Source organism: Sinohyriopsis cumingii, chromosome 8, assembly GCF_028554795.1.
Source record: "Sinohyriopsis cumingii isolate HCF-2022 chromosome 8, ASM2855479v2, whole genome shotgun sequence".
Lineage (NCBI taxonomy): Eukaryota > Metazoa > Mollusca > Bivalvia > Unionida > Unionidae > Sinohyriopsis > Sinohyriopsis cumingii.
In genome coordinates, this window is record NC_142968.1 from 7,127,148 (window position 1) to 7,151,730 (window position 24,583).

Genomic DNA, 24,583 nt, shown 5'->3' on the forward strand with positions numbered 1-24,583 from the left:
TGCTATATCATTTTATATAGACTAATGCTATGTATATCATTTGTATATAGACTAATGCTATGTATATCATTTGCATATAGACTAATGCTATGTGTATCATTTGTATATAGACTAATGCTATATCATTCTGTATATAGACTAATGCTATGTATATCATTTTGTATGTAGACTAATGCTATATATATCATTTTGTATATAGACTAATGCCATGTATATCATTTTGTATATAGACTAATGCTATGTGTATCATTTGTATATAGACTAATGCTATGTATATCATTTACATCTGGACTAATGCTATGTGTATCATTTTGTATATAGACTAATGCTATGTATATCATTTGTATAAAGATTAATGCTATGTACATCATTTGTATATAGACTAATGACATGTACATCATCTTGTATATAGACTAATGCTAGGTACATCACTTTGTATATAGACTAATGCTATGTGTATCATTTTGTAAATAGACTAATGCTATGTGTATCATTTTGTATGTAGACTAATGCTATGTATATCATTTGTATATAGACTAATGCTATATCATTTTGTATATAGACTAATGCTATGTATATCATTTTGTATGTAGACTAATGCTATGTATATCATTTGTATATAGACTAATGCTATGTATATCATTTGTATATAGACTAATGCTATGTACATCATTTTGTATATAGACTAATGCTAGGTACATCATTTTGTATATAGACTAATGCTATGTGTATCATTTTGTAAATAGACTAATGCTATGTGTATCATTTTGTATGTAGACTAATGCTATGTATATCATTTTGTATATAGACTAATGTTATGTATATCATTTGTATATAGACTAATGTTATGTATATCATTTGTATATAGACTAATGCTATATCATTCTGTATATAGACTAATGATATGTATATCATTTTGTATATAGACTAATGCTATGTATATCATTTGTATATAGACTAATGCTATGTACATCATTCTGTATATAGACTAATGCTAGGTACATCATTTTGTATATAGACTAATGCTATGTGTATCATTTTGTAAATAGACTAATGCTATGTGTATCATTTTGTATGTAGACTAATGCTATGTATATCATTTTGTATATAGACTAATGTTATGTATATCATTTGTATATAGACTAATGCTATATCATTCTGTATATAGACTAATGATATGTATATCATTTTGTATATAGACTAATGCTATGTGTATCATTTGTATATAGACTAATGCTATGTATATCATTTTGTATATAGACTAATGCTATGAATATCATTTTGTATATAGACTAATGCTATGTATATCATTTTGTATATAGACTAATGCTAGGTACATCATTTGTATATAGACTAATGCTATGTGTATAAATTTTTATATAGACTAATGCTACATGGATCCTTTTGTTTATAGACTAATGTATGTATATCATTTTGTATAAAGACTAATGCTAGGTACATCATTTTGTATATAGACTAATGCTAGGTACATCATTTTGTATATAGACTAATGCTAGGTACATCATTTTGTATACAGACTAATGCTATGTGTATCATTTTGTATATAGACTAATGTTACGTATATCATTTTGTATAAAGACTAATGCTATTTATATCATTTTTTGTATATAGACTAATGCTTTGTGTATCATTTTGTATATAGACTAATGCCATGTGTATCATTTTGTATGTAGACTAATGCTATGTGTATCATTTCGTATATAGACTAATGCTATGTGTATCATTTTGTATAAAACTAATGCTATGTATATCATTTTTTGTATATAGACTAATGCTTTGTGTATCATTTTGTATATAGACTAATGCTATGTGTATCATTTTGTATATAGACTAATGCTATGTGTATCATTCTGTACATAGACTAATGCTATGTATATCATTTTGTATATAGACTAATGCTATGTATATCATTTTGCATGTAGACTAATGCTATGTATATCATTTGTATATAGACTAATGCTTTGTATATCATTTGTATATAGACTAATGCTATGTACATCATTTTGTATATAGACTAATGCTAGGTACATCATTTTGTATATAGACTAATGCTATGTGTATCATTTTGTAAATAGACTAATGCTATGTGTATCATTTTGTATGTAGACTAATGCTATGTATATCATTTTGTATATAGACTAATGTTATGTATATCATTTGTATATAGACTAATGTTATGTATATCATTTGTATATAGACTAATGCTATATCATTCTGTATATAGACTAATGCTATGTATATCATTTTGTATATAGACTAATGCTATGTACATCATTTGTATATGGACTAATGCTATGTACATCATTTTGTATATAGACTAATGCTAGGTACATCATTTTGTATATAGACTAATGCTATGTGTATCATTTTGTAAATAGACTAATGCTATGTGTATCATTTTGTATGTAGACTAATGCTATGTATATCATTTTGTATATAGACCAATGTTATGTATATCATTTGTATATAGACTAATGCTATATCATTCTGTATATAGACTAATGATATGTATATCATTTTGTATATAGACTAATGCTATGTGTATCATTTGCATATAGACTAATGCTACGTATATCATTTTGTATATAGACTAATGTATGTATATCATTTTGTATATAGACTAATGCTATGTATATCATTTTGTATATAGACTAATGCTATGTGTATCATTTGTATATAGACTAATGCTATGTATATCATTTTGTATATAGACTAATGCTATGTGTATCATTTGTATATAGACTAATGTTATGTATATCATTTGTATATAGACTAATGCTATATCATTCTGTATATAGACTAATGATATGTATATCATTTTGTATATAGGCTAATGCTATGTGTATCATTTGTATATAGACTAATGCTATGTATATCATTTGTATATAGACTAATGCTAGGTACATCATTTGTATATAGACTAATGCTATGTGTATAATTTTTTATATAGACTAATGCTACATGGATCCTTTTGTTTATAGACTAATGTATGTATATCATTTTGTATAAAGACTAATGTATGTATATCATTTTGTATATAGACTAATGCTAGGTACATCATTTTGTATATAGACTAATGCTAGGTACATCATTTTGTATACAGACTAATGCTATGTGTATCATTTTGTATATAGACTAATGTTACGTGTATCATTTTGTATAAAGACTAATGCTATTTATATCATTTTTTGTATATAGACTAATGCTTTGTGTATCATTTTGTATATAGACTAATGCTATGTGTATCATTTTGTATATAGACTAATGCTATGTGTATCATTTTGTATATAGACTAATGCTATGTATATCATTTTGTATAAAACTAATGCTATGTATATCATTTTTTGTATATAGACTAATGCTTGGTGTATCATTTTGTATATAGACTAATGCTATGTGTATCATTCTGTATATAGACTAATGCTATGTATATCATTTTGTATATAGACTAATGCTATATATATCATTTTGCATGTAGACTAATGCTATGTATATCATTTGTATATAGACTAATGCTATGTGTATCATTTTGTATGTAGACTAATGCTATGTATATCATTTGTATATAGACTAATGCTATTTATATCATTTTGTATGTAGACTAATGCTATGTATATCATTTGTATATAGACTAATGCTATGTATATCATTTTGTATATAGACTAATGCTATGTATATCATTTTGTATATAGACTAATGATATGTATATCATTTTGTATATAGAATAATGCTATGTATATCATTTTGTTTGTATATAGACTAATGCTATGTATATGATTTTTTTGTACATAGACTAATGCTTTGTGTATCATTTTGTATATAGACTAATGCTATGTATATAATTTTGTATATAGACTAATGCTATGTATATCATTTTGTATATAGACTAATGCTATGTATATCATTTTGTATATAGACTAATGCTATGTATATCATTTTTTTGGTATATAGACTAATGCTATGTATATCATTTGCACACTGCTTTTAGGTGACTTTAAATGTTTGTATGGCACTTGTTTTATTTCCAAGATGGTCAATATCTACCCTCCCCTCAATTTACAATCACCTGGTTATTATCTACACTCACCTGTCTGACTTAATTTACAATCACCTGGTTATTATCTACACTCACCTGTCAGACTTAATTTACAATCACCTGGTTATTATCTACACTCACCTGTCTGACTTAATTTACAATCACCTGGTTATTATCTACACTCACCTGTCTGACTTAATTTACAATCACCTGGTTATTATCTACACTCACCTGTCTGACTTAATTTACAATCACCTGGTTATTATCTACACTAACCTGTCAGACTTAATTTACAATCACCTGGTTATTATCTACACTCACCTGTCAGACTTAATTTACAATCAGCTGGTTATTATCTACACTCACCTGTCTGACTTAATTTACAATCACCTGGTTATTATCTACACTCACCTGTCTGACTTAATTTACAATCACCTGGTTATTATCTACACTCACCTGTCAGACTTAATTTACAATCACCTGGTTATTATCTACACTAACCTGTCTGACTTAATTTACAATCAGCTGGTTATTATCTACACTCACCTGTCAGACTTAATTTACAATCACCTGGTTATTATCTACACTCACCTGTCTGACTTTATTTACAATCACCTGGTTATTATCTACACTCACCTGTCTGACTTAATTTACAATCACCTGGTTATTATCTACACTCACCTGTCTGACTTAATTTACAGTCACCTGGTTATTATCTACACTCACCTGTCTGACTTAATTTACAATCACCTGGTTATTATCTACACTAACCTGTCTGACTTAATTTACAATCACCTGGTTATTATCTACACTCACCTGTCAGACTTAATTTACAATCAGCTGGTTATTATCTACACTAACCTGTCTGACTTAATTTACAATCAGCTGGTTATTATCTACACTCACCTGTCTGACTTAATTTACAATCAGCTGGTTATTATCTACACTCACCTGTCTGACTTAATTTACAACATGATCCTACCTTTCCAAGCTTGGTGAGTACGTCAAGACACGTTTGACTCATGGTGAGCTGCAACTCGTCCTGTGAGTGGATGTTAATGGACATCTTGGGTGGCAGTGTGACAATTTCTTCAGTTTCTGAATCATCTTCAAGGCCAGGGGGTAACACATCATCATTCTTCTTCACCTAAAACAAACAGAAAATGCAACAAATACATATAACTTTAATCCCAATTCAGTACAGAGACAGCATACTATGTCAAACTTTAATCCCAACCTTATAATCAGTAAAGATATCTAATTAGGAGACAAGATAGGTGCCACACCTGCACCCCATCATCAGGAATCTTTGTGTCAAGTTTTGGGAATGAAAGCCATCAAACTATGGTACATTCTACTAAATGAATCAGGAGATAGTGGGTTCAAATGCTTATAATGTCATTAGGAAGATCACTTTAGTGGAAGAGTTGTTGTTGTTGTTGTTGTTGTGGGGGTGTGTGTGTGTTCAAGAGAGAGAGAGAGAGACAGAGCAAGACAGAATGTATATGTGTGTGTGTGTGTGTTCAATAGAGAGAGAATAAATCGTCTGATGGAATTTTAATAAAGCTGCCAGAGATTAATGAGGGTTATTCAAAGAAATAATGATTAAATTCTAGAGGTTGTTCATCATGATTAAATTCTAGAGGTTGTTCATCATGATTAAATTCTAGAGGTTGTTCTTCATGATTAAATTCGAGTGGTTGTTCATCATGATTAAATTCTACCAGTTGTTCATCATGATTAAATTCTAGTGGTTGTTCATCATGATTAAATTCTAGCAGTTGTTCATCACGATTAAATTCTAGCAGTTGTTCATCATGATTAAATTCTAGTGGTTGTTCATCATGATTAAATTCTAGTGGTTGTTCATCATGATTAAATTCGAGTGGTTGTTCATCATGATTAAATTCTACCAGTTGTTCATCATGATTAAATTCTAGTGGTTGTTCTTCATGATTAAATTCTAGAGGTTGTTCATCACGATTAAATTCTAGCAGTTGTTCATCATGATTAAATTCTAGCAGTTGTTCATCATGATTAAATTCTAGTGGTTGTTCATCATGATTAAATTCTAGTGGTTGTTCATCATGATTAAATTCTAGTGGTTGTTCATCATGATTAAATTCTAGCAGTTGTTCATCACGATTAAATTCTAATGGTTGTTGATCATGATTAGATTCTAGTGGTTGTTCATCATCAAATTATTGAGTCTTGCCATTAGGAATTTTACTATGTTCTACCAAAGTCATTATCCTTGGTTACCCAGAATGCTTCAGTTTTCATTCATATGCTGTAAATGGTCTATGAATATCATTATCCTTGGTTACCCAGAATGCTTAAGATTTCATTCCTATGCTGTAATTTATTCCATGAATATCATTATCCTTGGTTACCCAGAATGCTTAAGATTTCATTCCTATGCTGTAATTTATTCCATGAATATCATTATCCTTGGTTACCCAGAATGCTTTAGATTACATGCCATTGCTGTAATTTATTCCATGAATGTCATTATCCTTGGTTACCTAGAATGCTTAAGATTTCATTCCTATGCTGTAATTTATTCCATGAATATCATTATCCTTAGTTACCCAGAATGCTTTAGATTACATGCATATGCTGTAATTTATTCCATGAATGTCATTATCCTTGGTTACCCAGAATGCTTTAAATTTCATTCCTATGTTGTAAACGTTATATATATGTCATCATCACTGAGTACCAAGAATGCATTCTTACACTGTAAAACATACACCAGGTATAGCTTTCACCTCGTTTAAAATCAGTACTTCACCTACTGAGTACAATACAGTACAAGTACTTTTAGTTGTTGATTTGCATGGGCAGTCAGTATTGGCATTTAATCATGTATCCTGCAAACAATGTTGGTTTTGGAATCTAATGAGGCATCCTGAAGATAATGTTGGTTTTGGAATCTAATGAGGCATCCTGTAGATAATGTTGTTTCCTATACCAAGACACTTAATCTCGTTCACTGCAAATGGATACATGAATCACAAAACTTACCATGGACTAAAACCTATTCAAGTGGAACCACTTACTCTGCAAATGGATACCTAAATCACATGACGTGACATAGGCTACGATTGTATTCACTGGAAACTACTTGCATGATTTCAGCTACTTCACTATAGTGTCATGTACAGTCGCTTGCTCATAACTTGATTATATAAGCCTACATACAAAGTTTCATGGAAATTGGGTGTGAAATATAGACTCCTGACCGAGAGAGATAGCAAACTCAGCCAATCAGATGCAAGATCACCTCAGTAATGTGTGCAGATCACATTTATTACAGACCCTGCCAAGCTGAGGATGATATCAGCTTATTTACCAAGCTGTGGCAAAACCTGACTGAAATTCAGTTTCCAGAGACAGCCAATCTCATATAAGACTACCTACATCATAGAATCAAGTCATAAATACAATCATACAAGTTGCAAGAAGTTCAGCCAGTTGTATGTAAGAAAACCTCATGGTTAGGTACAGATCTTGCCCATAACAAAACATATCATGATATAAGCCTACTTAGCAAGTTTGATAACAAACCTGATCAGAAAAGTCACTGAAGAGTTGACAAGCCTATCAGATGCAAAATCACCTTGTTAATATATATGCATCTTGTTCATAACTGTAAGCCTACTTACTAGGTTTCATCACATTGGATAAAACGATCATCTTTCGAGTGCTGACATGCTCATTTAATAACATTTAAGATCACCTTATAGTATCTATGGATCCTGAACATTAATCAAACTCATGTGACATCTTAAATTGTAAGCCTATATTCAATCAAAATCATGTGATATATTTAATTGTAAGCCTTTATTCAATCAAATTCATCTGATATCGGTATTTGAAAGCCTATATTCAATCAAAACTTGTGTGATATCTTTAACTGTAAGCCTATATTCAATCAAAACTCATGTGATATCTTGAACTGTAAGCCTATATTCAATCAAAACTTGTGTGATATCTTAAATTGTAAGCCTTTATTCAATCAAATTCATCTGATATCGGTATTTGAAAGCCTATATTCAATCAAAACTAATGCAACATCTTGAATTGGAAGCCTGTATTCAAAGTCTAAACAAAATCAAACTCATGATATCTGTATTTCATAAATAATCAAATGGTAATAAATTATAAAGAAGGGTGGTAGAACTTTGATACAGAAATTCAAATTGATAGACTGATAAACAGATGGAATGTGATTATTACGTACTAACACTAACAACTAAACTACGGTAATGTGCCAACACTTTAAAAAAAACTCAGCACTGATGTTAAGTCTGTACAAGAATATATGTATAAGTGTGACTCTAATGCATTCCAATGTTATGTCTGTACAAAAATATACATATAAGTGTGACTAATGCATTCCAACTTAATGTTAAGTCTGTACAAGAATATACATATAATTGTGACTCTAATGCATTCCAATTTAATGTTAAGTCTGTACAAGAATATACATATAAGTGTGACTAATGCATTCCAACTTAATGTTAAGTCTGTACAAGAATATACATATAAGTGTGACTCTAATGCATTCCAACTTAATGTTAAGTCTGTACTAGAATATATGTGTAAGTGTGACTAATGCATTCCAATTTAATGTTAAGTTTGTACATTAATATACATACAAGTGTGACTAATGCATTCCAATGTTAAGTCTGTACAAGAATATACATATAAGTGTGACTAATGCATTCCAACTTAATGTTAAGTCTGTACATTAATATAAATACAAGTGTGATTAATGCATTCCAATGTTAAGTCTGTACAAGAATATACATATAAGTGTGACTAATGCATTCCAACTTAATGTTAAGTCTGTACAAGAATATACATATAAGTGTGACTCTAATGCATTCCAACTTAATGTTAAGTCTGTACTAGAATATATGTGTAAGTGTGACTAATGCATTCCAACTTAATGTTAAGTTTGTACATTAATATACATACAAGTGTGACTAATGCATTCCAATGTTAAGTCTGTACAAGAATATACATATAAGTGTGACTAATGCATTCCAACTTAATGTTAAGTCTGTACAAGAATATACATATAAGTGTGTTTAATGCATTCCAATTTAATGTTAAGTCTGTACAAGAATATACATATAAGTGTGATTCTAATGCATTCCAATTTAATGTTAAGTCTGTACAAGAATCTACATATAAGTGTGACTAATGCATTCCAACTTAATGTTAAGTCTGTACATTAATATACATACAAGTGTGACTAATGCATTCCAACTTAATGTTAAGTCTGTACAAGAATATACATATAAGTGTGACTCTAATGCATTCCAACTTAATGTTAAGTCTGTACATGAATATACATATAAGTGTGACTCTAATGCATTCCAACTTAATGTTATTACTGACCTCTAACTGTAACTCCCACTTCCTGAACTTTCCACTGTCCCAGACTGGTTCCAGTAATGGTTCCCATATAGACAATATCTCATTGAAGTATGCCACCTCCACCTTCAGACAGCTCTCAACATACAGCTGTCATAGACACAATAGTAATGTCAGTAATATATGGTGGCAAAAAAAGGAAATAATTTTAAAAATCAGATGCTGTAAATTGGTCATCTTTGACATGAGGCATATTTTGACTTTTTTGAGGCGAATGAAACTTTAATGCAAACTTTGAATGTCCAAATTCTCCAAGAATCCAATTTCCAAAAGTATGTGATGTATGGCATGATTATCAACCCAATAATAATCTTCAGAGAGAGGCATGCCTGATCCAAATCCTACAGTCTGGACTCGTCAAACCAACCATTAATGTGTCAATTTGAAACATTAGGTGATAAAGTTGTGCATGGGAGTAAGTCAAAAACAACAAGCTAACAGTTTGGACTCATCATACTAACAAACCATCCATTAATGTGTCAATTTGAAACATTAGGTGATAAAGTTGTGCATGGGAGTGGGTAAGTAAAAAATGATAAGCTAAGAAATAAACTCATTTTTGACTGAAAAAGTTTCAACTGAGAAAAAGACACAAAACAGAAATTTGCTCATCAATCTGCTGCAATTTAACCCTTTACCTCATAGAGTGTATGGCTTTTTACCCCTCCGATACACATGAAGCAAAGTTACCCAGTGCAGTGCACTATAAATAGAACACCTGTTACCTATTCAACTCCATATCCCTGCCTGTTAACTGTTAAGCAATGTAATATATGTTACATTTAACAGCAATTTTAACCATTTTACATCTTTGGTACACATATATTACGTATGTGGAAAAATTTAAGAGTAAAGTCCGATTGTTATAGCTGTGTAATTATTTTTCACAGAAGATTTTTTATGTGCTTTAAAATCTTGAGAGAACTTGTTCACCGTCAAGTCAGTGAAGCCGCATGACCAACCGTAGCTGCCATTTCTCATACTCAAAATATACAAGTTCTTTGTCTGCGTCTACATGACTAAGTCATCTGAATTTGATAATTTATAAAACCTAATTGCTAACTACATCAATATCAGAGCCTTTACCTAAGTTATTGAAGCTTTCATTGTTGTGATTCTAATCGTGAAAAGTACTGAATGAAATCTGTGACCTCCATTTTGGAGAGAGAAGAATACAACCTAGTTACTTTAAATAGCAGATTTTCAACCAGAGCATAAATAGCGACCATGTGATCTGACATAATGGTCATTCACAGCAATAAATGAGGTATCTAACGGGGGTTTTCCCCAAAAGTGGCGCTATGAAAACCCGCTAAAAATGACAGATGTTTACAGCAGGCATCAAAAAGCGCATCCATGCGAATGGAGTACAAGCATCAAAAGGTGCTTCCATGCGAATAGAGTTGAGGTGTCTAAAGCAGTGTATCCCCTAGGGGTGCAAGGCTGAGAGTCAAAAATCTCCCTGGTGTCAAAACAGGGGGTCAGACTGAGTAAAAAACAAACTTTGGTATCAAAACTGGGGGTCAATTAAAAAATTTGGGGGTCTGTGAAGCACACATGAGGGTAAAGGGAAACAATGGTCTAAAGGAGCTTATATGCAAATGGAGTAGAGACGTCCAAAGGCACTTGCACGAGGTAAAGGGTTAAAGCAGATGTTTACAATCCTTGTTGAAGTGCTCCGATGGCTTAGTGGTTAAAGCATCCACCTCAGATGCAAGAGACTGTGGGTTCGTTCCCCATCTGAGTCATACCAAAGACTTACAGAAATGGTACTAACAGCTGCCTCGCTTGGCACTCAGCATTAACTATAGGTTAGTGTTAGGACTGGTCGGCCTGGTGTCAGTATAATGTGACTGAGTGGGACATCATGCTACATGTCTGTGGCATGATGCCCCAGCGCTAGACATCACTATAAACTGCCACATGCAGACATCGTAGTGATATGAATGGAAAATTGTTAAAGCTATGTAAAAAATCCAAATCACACACACACAATCCATGGTATTTTTTGTGCCAGTTTCAAATGAATGAAAAAAGAATTTGGTTTGTCGCAATCATTTTTTATTCATAACAATCCACTACCTTTCTCTCTGCACTTTATTTAATTACACTGTTTTGAGTTTTAATTTCTCAAAGATAGATGGCATAGTTTTTAATGTTTTCCAAGCATTATACTTCTAAGGAAAATCATACTAATTTACAGCTATTACAATATGAAATAATTCTGCAGTAATGCAAGCTTTTAAACTGAACTATATTCTACCTGGCCACTCCAATCTCGGACCTCTCCTTGGAAAGAGGCTTCCATAATCAACAGTGGGACTGTTCTTTTGCCAACACCACCTTCAATCTTCACCACAATGTTTGGCACCTTCAGGATCATCTAAAATGAAAAACAAGTGCAGTGCAACCTGCCTTATCAGATACTTAGTATCTTCATAAGATGAGAATATACTTCAACTGTTAATAAAGGACACCTGTCAAAATGTGAGAACATTTTATGGTCCCTTTAATGTCCTTCTGTATGAGGTTGCATCATATAAATTGGAGGAATTCAATTTTAAAATTCAAAAACTGACAGCCTCCAGAAATTACAATTCGCTGTCAGAAATTACAGGTAGCTTTCACAAATTACAGGTAGCTTTCGGAAATTACAGGTAGTTTCTGGAAATTACAGGTAGCTTCCAGAAATTACAGGTACCGTTAGATTCCAAAAATGAAGCTCCAAAACAATATAGGGTCTACTCAATTATAGTAACAATGACTAAACTACATGACTGACTAAACAAAATGAATGGATAAAAGATCAGAACACTTCCAGCGTGATTAGTTGATGAAGAGTACAGGGTTTATTTCTCCTTTATTCTATCACTTCTTCACTGATATGTTTAGCGGAATATAAGATGAGATTCCACATAATCAATACAACAGTGGATCATCTTTATGACCCAGATCCCTTTTCCAATAACTCATCATAATCATCATATTCTTTCCTGCATTGATTAAAATCAATACATGTTATTTCTGATGAACATTTACAACTTAAATCCAGTTCAAATGTGAATATTCTTATATTATTCTCTTTAGTTAAATAAAGCTGACAAAAATCCTAAGGTAAAAATCAAAGGTATTAAATATTTCAATATCATAGCTCATTTTTGATCAAGTAATATTGTTTCAGACACTTACTGAGGAAAGTAGTAATTCCAAGTGTATGTACCTGGGTACATTATCTGATACTCCTTTTATCCTTATGAATAATTCCAAGTGTATGTATCTGGGTACATTATCTGATACTCCTTTTATCCTTATGAATAATTCCAAGTGTATGTACCTGGGTACATTATCTGATACTCCTTTTATCCTTATGAATAATTCCAAGTGTATGTACCTGGGTACATTAATTGATACTCCTTTTATCCTTATGAATAATTCCAAGTGTATGTACCTGGGTACATTATTTGATACTCCTCATAAATAAATTCACTGATGTTAGCAACTCATCGTTACATGACACAACCAGGTGAAAATCCACTACACACTTATAAGAGTGAGTCATGAAATGGTCATCACGAAATCATGACACAGCCAGGTGCAAATCCACTACACCCTTATAACAGTGAGTCATGAAATGGTCATCACGAAATCATGACACAGCCAGGTGAAAATCCACTACACCCTTATAAGAGTGAGTCATGAAATGGTCATCACAAAATCATGACACAACCAGGTGAAACTCCACTACACCCTTATAATAGTGAGTCATGAAATGGTCATCATGAAATCATGACACAGCCAGGTGAAAATCCACTACACCCTTATAAGAGTGAGTCATGAAATGGTCATCATGAAACCATGACTACCCTTATCACATTCTTTAAATTGTTCAAATAAGCTTTGATATTATTTATTCCTGAAAATTTTCTCATCTTTTTAATTACATAAACAATATGATGATAGGATAAAATCAATGCTTCATTGCTTATGTATATTAAAACAATCATGGCAGCAACACATGACCCCCATGTACCTTTCCCACCTGGCAGTCTTGTCATTGATCTTAAAGTCTTATATTAAGGTTTGTTGCTCCATGCTATATAAGGTATTTTGCCCTCTTCATTAAACTGTATGCAATTTTTTACAACAAATGATTGTCTGAAGTAGCACAATGACAACAGTGCATAACTAAATTAATGTTTCATGCTGATGTACACAGGGCATGCAGGTTTTCTGATAGCACATTCAGTCAGCTAAAAAGTGCAAAAGAAAAGTGCAAAATCAAACTGTAAAGGTTCCTATTCTGTGCACACTAACAAGTCTTAAGTGTATTTACAGCACCAATGTGGTTTGTTGATACTAGCATCAATGTGGTTTGTTGATATTAGCATCAATGTGGTTTGTTGATATTAACATCAATGTGGTTTGTTGATATCAACATCAATGTGGTTTGTTGATATTAGAATCAATGTGGTTTGTTGATATTAGCATCAATGTGGTTTGTTGATACTAGCATCAATGTGGTTTGTTGATATTAGCATCAATGTGGTTTGCTGATATTAGCATCAATGTGGTTTGTTGATATTAGCATCATTCTTCAGATCATGACCATAACTATCACCAAGAGTTTCAAGGCAATCCATCAAAACTGGGATACTAATTGCAGTGACAAGGCAATCCATCAAAACTGGGATACTAATTGCAGTGACAAGGCAATCCATCAAAACTGGGATACTAATTGCAGTGACAAGGCAATCCATCAAAACTGGGATACTAATTGCAGTGACAAGGCAATCCATCAAAACTGGGATACTAATTGCAGTGACAAGGCAATCCATCAAAACTGGGATACTAATTGCAGTGACAAGGCAATCCATCAAAACTGGAATACTAATTGCAGTGACAAGGCAATCCATCAAAACTGGGATACTAATTGCAGTGACAAAATTGTGTCACATAATATGTTCAAATGCAAAACAAAAAGAGCAGTAACCCTTAACAAAACCTGAGTGATTTGTTGATATGCACCTATTAGGTTATGGCCATACTAAGTTTCATGGCAACCCATCAAAACCTACAGGATTAGCTGCCTTAATTATATTGTATCATACACAGTACATGTATCATACAAAGTACATGTATCATACACAGTACATGTATCAAAGACAGTATGTGTATCAAAGACAGTATATATATCAAAGACAATAAATGTATCATACACAGTACATGTATCATACACAGTATATGTATCAAAGACAGTACATGTGTCATACACAGTACATGTATCATACACAGCACATGTATCATACACAGTATATATATCAAAGACAGTATATGTATCAAAGTCAGTATATGTATCATACACCATATATGTATCATACACAGTACATGTATCATACACAGTATATGTATCAAAGACAGTACATGTATCATACATAGTATATGTATCATACAATGTACATGTATCGTACACAGTGCATGTATCATACACAGTACATGTATCATACACAGTATATGTATCATACACATTACATGTATCAAAGACAGTACATGTATCATACACAGTACATGCATCATACACAGTACATGTATCATACACAGTACATGTATCAAAGACAGTACATGTATCAAAGACAGTACATGTATCATACACCATAAATGTATCATACAAAGTACATGTATCAAAGACAGTACATGTATCATACACCGTACATGTATCATACACAGTACATGTATCATACACAGTACATGTATCAAAGACAGTATATGTATCATACACAGTACATGTATCATACAGATGTATCATACACAGTACATGTACAACAAGACCAATACGGCAATAACTCAAAAGAAATATTCACATATTCAAGTCATAACATCTGGCAAGTTTCAAAGCAATCCACACAAAAAATACAGTACTAGTTATGCTAACAAGTGCTGGGTGGCTGGATGGATGGACCAACAGATGAATTGATTACTAAATATATTCCAGCCAATTTCTTTTTAAGTTTCTATATTTCCAAACCAAACAATGAATTAAGTAGCAGTGGTACCTTCAAACTTTCTGGAAAGTTAATACTTTTTCACTGGCTAATTCCGTATTATATAATAACAGCACACAAGTTTTACATCAGTCACTGACAATATACTAGTCATCCGCCTGACCAACACTCATACTAACATAATGCATTTGTAACATGATAAATATTACAGTATTTAAGGGTGTTGTCTCAGTTCCATGGCACCAACTAATCTGCTGATGTCACATGGTCCCAGTTACATGGCACTAGCTAATCTGCTGACATCACATCGTCCCAGTTCCATGGCACCAACTAATCTGCTGATGTCACATGGTCCCAGTTACATGGCTCCAAATAATATGATAATGTCACATTATGCTGAGAACAATGATGTAACCAACTTGGGTTCATAAACAATAAATCTAAAGAGACAAAGGTATGAGTTACACAGGAAGACTCAAATTTTGATTACTAGTTGACCGAAAATGGGGCGTGGTACTAGCAACCTGTGTATCCATCATAATCAAACACAAATGACCTTTGGCTTCATAGCTAGAACTACTCATAAACTGCTGGTGTAACTTCCATGTCTTGTAACTGACTGGAGACAAAAAAGTTGGGCAGACCCTACACCAAGATGTTACTGTCATGTCAGCATCTTCCATGTCTTGTAACTGACTGGAGACAAAAAAATTGGGCTGACCCTACATCAAGATGTTACTTTCATGTCAGCATCTTCCATGTCTTGTAACTGACAGGAGACAAAAAAGTTGGGCTGACCCTACACCAAGATGTTACTGTCATGTCAGCATCTTCCATGTCTTGAAACTGACTGGAGACAAAGAAATTGGGCTGACCCTACACCAAGATGTTACTGTCATGTCAGCATCTTCCATGTCTTGAAACTGACTGGAGACAAAGAAATCGGGCTGACCCTACACCAAGATGTTACTGTCATGTCAGCATCTTCCATGTCTTGTAACTGACTGGAGACAAAGAAATTGGGCTGACCCTACACCAAGATGTTACTGTCATGTCAGCATCTTCCATGTCTTGTAACTGACTGGAGACAAAGAAATTGGGCTGACCCTACACCAAGATGTTACTGTCATGTCAGCATCTTCCATGTCTTGAAACTGACTGGAGACAAAGAAATTACACTGACCTACACCAAGATGTTACTGTCATGTCAGCATCTTTTACGTCTTGAAACTGACTGGAGACAAAAAAGTTGGGCTGACCCTACACCAAGATGTTACTGTCATGTCAGCACCTTTTATGTCTTGCAATTGACTGGAGACAAAGAAATTACACTGACCTACACCCGAATGTTACTGTCATGTCAGCATCTGTCGTGTCTTGGAAATAACAAATCTGTTAATTAGCTTGTATCTTCATATTGAAGATCCATTCAGTCCTCAACAATTATCAAAATATGATAACTTAGCTGATGAGTAAGCAGAATCAACAAAACTACTGTCATCTTCTTTTCATTTCAGAATGTCCTGAATGCGCTTGTCTTCAAATTTAGCAGTCTTGTGTCGAGTCAATGCTAATGCATGTACTTCCATTTAATTCTCTTTAATATCAAAAGATAATTGAACACCTTTAAATGGTGCAAATACCAGATTAACAGTATCGATGTTTATCTTCCAAGACAGATTCTTACTTTATCAGCATACATTTCTTAAGTTTTGTTCCCAACTCTAATACAAAAGTGGGATCCATAGATCTCATTATAAGTGGCTTTGTAAGCTAGTCTAGCATAGATTGATGAGGGATTGGTATGCACACAACAAGAAGTTAATATGGTAATTGGAGAATACAAATTCTATACTAAAATACAAATTCTATACTAAGTACTTACCTTCTGTGTATTTTAGTATTTTAGTTCATTCATTTTTTAATCCAATCATCCATTCATTCATTGATTTGTTCCTTAATTTTTTGTTTCCTTTGCAATTATTCAGCAACAGGTCTACTCTTTTGTCGCTAATTACTCATGCATGACCACTGCTTAAGATAGAATAATGGTACCTTCATCTGGTATAGCATCAAATTATAGGGGTTTATCCATACTTTTAAGGGCAAGTATTCACTAATATTATTTGACCTGCTTAAAATGGACACATAAACAGGCCAATAACTCCATCAAACTTTGACCTGAAAAGATGCAACCTTTGAAAACCCCAGCTATGTGTAATATGCAATTCACCTACCCTAAATGTCATCCATTTATGGTTATGGGTTGTTGAGTTAAATGGAATCGATTATAGTTAAGGGTTGCCAAGCTATGTTCTTACAATACATGTATACAAGAGGGACAGATGGATAAATGGAAAACAAATGGACAGGTGGATGAATGGAAGATAGATGGATGGATGGAAAACAAATGGACAGATGGATGGATGGAAAACAAATGGACAGATGGATGGATGGAAAACAAATGGACAGATGGATGGATGGAAAACAAATGGACAGATGGATGGATGGAAAACAAATGACAGAGGGATGAGTGGAAAACAAATAGATGGATGAGTGGAAAACAAATAGATGGATGAATGGAAAACAAATAGATCATGATGAATGGAAAAGGTGATTAGTATAGGGGGTTTCACGGTTGCAACAAAGTTACTGATTGTAGCGCCTAAAATTACCTCCCTTAGCTCAAATGCACATGCCCACAAAAAATTTCCAGTTCCGGATAGTTCACCGTTCTACACTTGGTTAGTGAAACATAGTCAACAAAGAAAGGTATCTTAGTTGTACTATGGATCATTATGGTTAAACCAATGAATCAATTATATAGGTCAAACATCTTTTGTTCATACTGGGAGAATAATTATAGACATTAAATCAGATTAGATTCAGTGTCCATACTTAAATTATATCAGATAATTAAACAATATTTACTTTCCATACTTAAATGATATCAAATAATTAAATTAAATACACCGTCCATAGCTGATAATATAGATTCATTATCCATAATTTCAGATACATTTGAAGGAACATTTCACTCTGCTCTCTGATTTTAAACATTTATTGCACATTTTTAGTCATATAACTTTAACGAAAACAAGTACAACAATTTGCATTTTTCATATGTTGATATATCCTTCTTTCTCAGTTACTTTCGCCAAGCTAACAGTTCGTTTATAACACGAGTTGAGAAAGCTATAACACAAGTTCGATAAGAAAATTATAACACGAATTCGATGCGTCAGCTGATTTATAATGCTGAATATTTTAAACGAGAAAAGTTCTTTTAAAAATGGAACACAGTATTTTAATGTATTCAGAGAAACCTAACAAAGCAATAATTACATTAGCTATCATAACGATAAAGAAGTGTAATTAATGCAGACGGAATATTTATTCATATTTGGGTGTAAATATCGTACAATATTCAGATTAATTTACATGCCCAAAGATTTTTTTTTTTCGTTTTCTTTTTGACTTTTGAAATATCAAGTATTGGACGGTACATGAAATAACTTTCAGCATGATTTTTCTTTGCTTATGCTGACACGTAATAACATTCAAATTTGCTAGGGTCTGTAGACAACATTTCTGATTGCAACCAGCAAATTCATCTAGAACAGCCTTCTTAAAATTAGTTTAATTCTGTTTAACTTTCCTGCGTCAAATATGTAAGTTTTAAAGATCCAATTATTTCACAGATTCTGTCAAATTACTTTGATTCGCCTTTTAAATCGATATTGATCCGCGTGACTGGATGTAAAATTGCAAACAGTATGATTTAAAAAAGAGACTGTTTGTAAGAACATGCTCTACAAGTCAATAATAAATAGATACTCAAAAATATTCATATTTGTTGTCTTTATCTATCAGTCACTCTTTCTATCTTAGCATCATTTTATACTCGTTTTTAACCAGAAGTATGTTTATGTAATATATGTATGCGAACACACATTCATTCGAGGATATACATACCCATGCACCAGATGAAAGAAGACAGTCATACAGACAGATAGGTGAGAGCCACAAATGTCCTATGCATGCATAGTGTGTCTAACATCGATATTTTTCCAATCTGTATACTCTAAAATTTCCACCCGTTCACGGAAATAAAACTAAAATAATCGTCAAGGAGACTCGTACGTGTGCCTGTCTGTTCAAGCGTGGTTGACATTTGTGCATTTTGAAAAAATTCAAGTTATTTCATGAAAAATATAATGAACATTAATAGAAAAGCAAAAGTCTAATCAATAATAAAAGAACCTTAAGAAGTTAGAATTTTTTTCTCGTAGCCGTTCAACCTCCATTAACTGCTATGATTGAAGCTGTAAAAATAAACATATTTTCATTATTCTTCAAGCGAGATAAATTGCAAGAACTTTTTACGCAGCAATACACTTTTGCACAATCAAATAATACAAATTACAGCATAAGGTAGTAATGGAAAGATAATGAAGTTCTGAAATGGGCAGATACTATTTATTTGAAAGCTGGGAGTAGTGCAAGTTAGTGAGAGGAAAAAAAAAGATGCAAAAATAATTGATCAAATATTGATCGAATTTCTTTTTAAGATTGTGAGATATCGACCCTGCTTGCATAATGAGAGCGGTCTGTCACATTTTCTTGATCTACATCTGCCATCTTAATTGATTGAACTATCAGGAAGTGAGTTGCACCGATATGCCCTCTGGTGTTTTCAAGGGGAGATACTAACCGTGAAACCCCCTTATAAGGCTCCTGTATACTGGAGCCATAAAAAAGCTGAAATCTTTAAACACAAATTGTTTTCTCAAGAGGTAAATGCAATAATGTGATTATATACTAAATTCACTTGTGTCAAATGCATGTTGAAATTAAAACAACATAGAACCAGATCTGCCATTCCATAATGAACATGCTACACTCCAAGGTTAACTGTGTAGATCCCATGCATATCACAACAGCAGACCTGGCTTCAATGCATGCTATACTGGTGCAAGTGCATAACAGGAAATGTGTATAGTACAAGTCATACAGGTCATGTAGGCATTCAGTACCACCAATTTCAGTAATGAGTGTCATTTTTCAGAATTTAATAACACATACCTTTAGATTACCCATTTTGTCCTCACAGATCCATATTCCTTAGAAGATCTTTACACATATGACCAAAGAACTACATGGATCCATATTCCTAGGAAGATCGTTACACACATGCCCAAAGAACTACACAGATCCATATTCCTTAGACCTTTACACACATGCCCCAAGAACTACATGGATCCATACTCCTTAGAAGAGCTTTACACACATGCCCAAAGAACTACACGGATCCATATTCCTTAGAAGATCTTTACACACATGCCCCAAGAACTACACTGATCCATATTCCTTAGATCTTTACATACATGCCCCCAAGAACTACACGGATCAATATTCCTTATAAGATCTTTACACACATGCCCCAAGAACTACACGAGACATAACCAATGTTAGTACACAGACACTTTAGGACTGAAAATTCCCTTTTCAAGACCTAGTCTGGTATCTGGCCAACACATTTAAAGTCCACAGTGATCAATAATTTTGATCTGAAAGGTCTTTGAGGACTTTAAAGCTGTAGAACATTCAATAATCAGGAGCAGACAAAACAATTAATATTTAATTAAAGACGAGTAAATTAACCTACATGACCCTGTTGACATACACTTTACACACATGCAAGAACGCTTGAAAAGGTAGGAATATACATTTAAAATTTAGATGCTAGATAGAAATTGTAAATTGTATTAATACAACTCTCCCTCACTTAATGCCATTCACTGAAACCAAAAACTTGGACTGCCTTATAAATGAAGCTACCTTATAATGAGGTATTTTATGCATAGTTGCAATTAAATAATGAAATAAGAGCCATGACCCTACCCACTTTTACAAAAGGGACTACCATATACTGAGGTGTCTTATAGTGAGGGAGTACTGTACATGGTAAATACTAAATAACTGTGAATAAAGTAGTCAACATAACATAGACTGGCACAAACAAGACTGGCTTTAAATTATTTCAATGCAAGAATTGTTACCTGAGGAAATGAATGCATTTCATTAATTTATTAATTAATTAATTACCTTCTCTCTTTGAAGCTGCAAGTACAGGTTTATAAAAAAAACTGACATTAAAAGAAATTGTAAAAATTCCAGCATGGCTGCTGAGTAAGTACTAGTGCATACGACATACATTTTAAACAATTTGTTTTCACAAAACTGAGTGGTAACTAGATTTCATGACCGTACAACACTGATTGTACAGACCTTATCTATTTAAGCTTTCAAAGAACAAAGAACCAATTTAGTGTCACTAAAATAAACCAATGTATTCTGTATCAATTTTCTAGTTACCACAAAATCTTTTGATGACTACAGACAATTAATGCTTCATTAATTTTCTAAATCAGGCAAGAAAAGACAGATCAAATGATTACCTGTTCACCTCTGGCCTCAAGGATTTCCATCTCAGATACAATTCCAGCTGCAGGTACATCTGCAGGTGTGGCTGCAATTATACAGATAAATCATACAACTCACAAAAGGTATCATACATGCTAGATCAAGGAAGATAGTTGTTTATTTGTATGTTCGTGCTATATTTTGATAAGACACAAGTTTACATGCATACATTTAAATCAAGTGTATGATGCAGTAATTCATGTTTTCTATATATTATCATTTTGTTCCAGTTCTCATGCACTGTTGAAACTACTGCAGCTGGTTTAGAGTAGGTATCTCTTTTTGCTGTTTAATGGATAGAAAACTGTTCTACGAATAATTAATGCAGCATCAAAAAATGGTTTCAAATTAGAGATGAAGGAAATAAATAACAGTCATTGTTTTTACTGTGTGGAAAATAGTTTTGACAATTAAAGATTTTTTTTCATGTCCTCAACTTCAATCACATTCATCCAGCTACAACTATTCAACATAAAATCTTCCTCAACTCAAGAGGTTCTTAAAACAAATAGTGAACGATAATTCATCCCTGGTGACAAATTTTTCCCTCAGTAATGGATCTAAACATGATTGGGATTTTTTAGTCACCAATGTACAAGTGTACATATACATTAGTGGGTTTTTTAGTCACCAAGCATTTGCAACAATTCGATCATGCATGGACTTTTTCATTTATTCAACATTTACTTAAGTAAATTCAATATAAATAATAAATGTATTTTAAATGAATACTTGAATAAAATGGCAATGAAAATAAAGAAAGAATCTCCAACTTTTCAGAGACGATATTACTGGATCTTCAAGTTATATAATGCATAACAGGCATGTGCAACCTATGGAATGTAGGTCAGATCCAGCCTGCGATCTGGTTATGTGCAACCTATGAAATGTGGGTCAGATCCAGCCTGTGATTTGGTTATGTGCAACCGACGGAATGTGGGTCAGACCCAGCCTGTGATCTGGTTATGTGCAACCTATGAAATGTGGGTCAGATCCAGCCTGTGATTTGGTTATGTGCAACCTATGGAATGTGGGTCAGATCCAGCCTGTCATCTGGTTATGTGAAACCTGTGGCCCATGGGTCAGATCCAGCCTGTCATCTGGTTATGTGCAACGTATGAAATGTAGGTCAGATCCAGCCTGCAATCTGGTTATGTGCATCCTATGGAATGTGGTTCAGATCCTGTGTTTGATCTGGTTATGTGCAACATATGGCCCATGGGTCAGATCCAGCCTGTGATCTGGTTATGTGGAACCTATGGAATGTGGGTCAGATCCAGCCTGCAATCTGGTTATGTGCATCCACTGGAATGTGGTTCAGATCCTGCGTTTGATCTGGTTATGTGCAACATATGGCCCATGGGTCAGACCTGGCCTGCAATCTGGTTATGAGCAACATTTGGCCCATGCGTCAGACCAGGCCTGCAATCTGGTTTTGTGTAACCTATGGCCCATGGGTCAGAGCTGGCCTGCAATCTGGTTATGTGCAACCTATTGCCCATGGATCAGACCAAGCCTGTGATCTAGTTATGTGCAACCTATGGCCCATGGGTCAGACCCAGCCTCTGATCTGGTTATGTGCAACCTATGGCCCATGGGTCAGATCCAGCCTCTGATCTGGTTATGTGCAACCTATAGCCCATTGGTCAGACCCAGCCTGTGATCTGGTTATGTGCAACCTATGGCCTATGGGTCAAACCTCACCTGCAATCTGATTATGTATAATATACGGTCCATGGGACAGATCCAGCTGTCAATCTGATTTAATCTTCTTATGTAAATCATAGTGAGTTGCTTTTTTTAAAAAAATGCTTCCTGGCCCACATGCTAGAGGGGGTTGCACGTGCCTGGTATACAAACAGTATATATCATATGAATCTATATCTTAATATGACAGAAACCCATGTAAAATGCTACAGAAGTTAAACGTGTGATGGCAAAACATTAATTGTATAGTCCTGTTAGAGTAAGTATACAGATATATGAATAAAACAGAAGAAAATACACAGAGCAAAGATCATTTTACAGAGCGCCACATGCATACAATAAAGCAATCTATGTCTACATTGTGGTTAATCATGCCAAACACTACACGACTACAGGCATTATTAGTTAAGCCAACAAGCATATACGTGATGTAGTGGAAACTTGCCTATACAGGCCATTCAAGAGATCACAACAATGTGACCCTTATGGACACATATTCGGTTTGATGGTTTTGATAGCACTTTTAACACATTACTGTAATATCATGATGTGGCTAAGGGATCCTTTATATATATATATTGCTTATTGATCATTAAATTATTTTATTATCCTGTTGAACAATATATTCTAATGTATTTTATTCAATAAGAGAAGTTCACATTTGAAACAGCTCATTAGCCTCACTAATCTGATCTTGTCTGTTGAATCTTGCCCTCAAACATATGTCAAATGGAATAACCGGGACAAAACTCTGGGCATATTTAGTTAGCATCTAACATGGTTCTTGACTTTGGCATGCTGGTTGTAGTGGGAGTTCCTTGCGATTACAATTAGCAGATTTATCCAGGCCCGTTAATTGTTTAAACCCTGAATGCCAGTAACACAT

At 33.4% G+C, this 24,583-nt stretch overlaps 1 protein-coding gene across 6 annotated transcripts in view; it reads right to left on the minus strand.

Annotated features, from left to right (window-relative positions):
* The window catches only part of LOC149792919 (intermembrane lipid transfer protein VPS13A-like), a 345,749-nt gene that overhangs the window by 132,519 nt on the left and 188,647 nt on the right, over positions 1 to 24,583 (minus strand). For 4 of the 6 annotated variants that reach the window (XM_089966747.1, XM_089966750.1, XM_089966745.1 and 1 more), the window contains 5 exons: positions 21,966 to 22,036; positions 21,613 to 21,627; positions 11,769 to 11,888; positions 9,470 to 9,595; positions 5,040 to 5,204 (listed from right to left, as the gene is read on the minus strand). In XM_089966747.1, the coding sequence (XP_089822873.1) occupies positions 5,040 to 5,204; positions 9,470 to 9,595; positions 11,769 to 11,888; positions 21,613 to 21,627; positions 21,966 to 22,036 (497 nt within the window). The remainder of the gene's footprint in view (positions 1 to 5,039; positions 5,205 to 9,469; positions 9,596 to 11,768; positions 11,889 to 21,612; positions 21,628 to 21,965; positions 22,037 to 24,583) is intronic. The other 2 variants (XM_089966749.1, XM_089966746.1) reach the window with 1 other exon arrangement.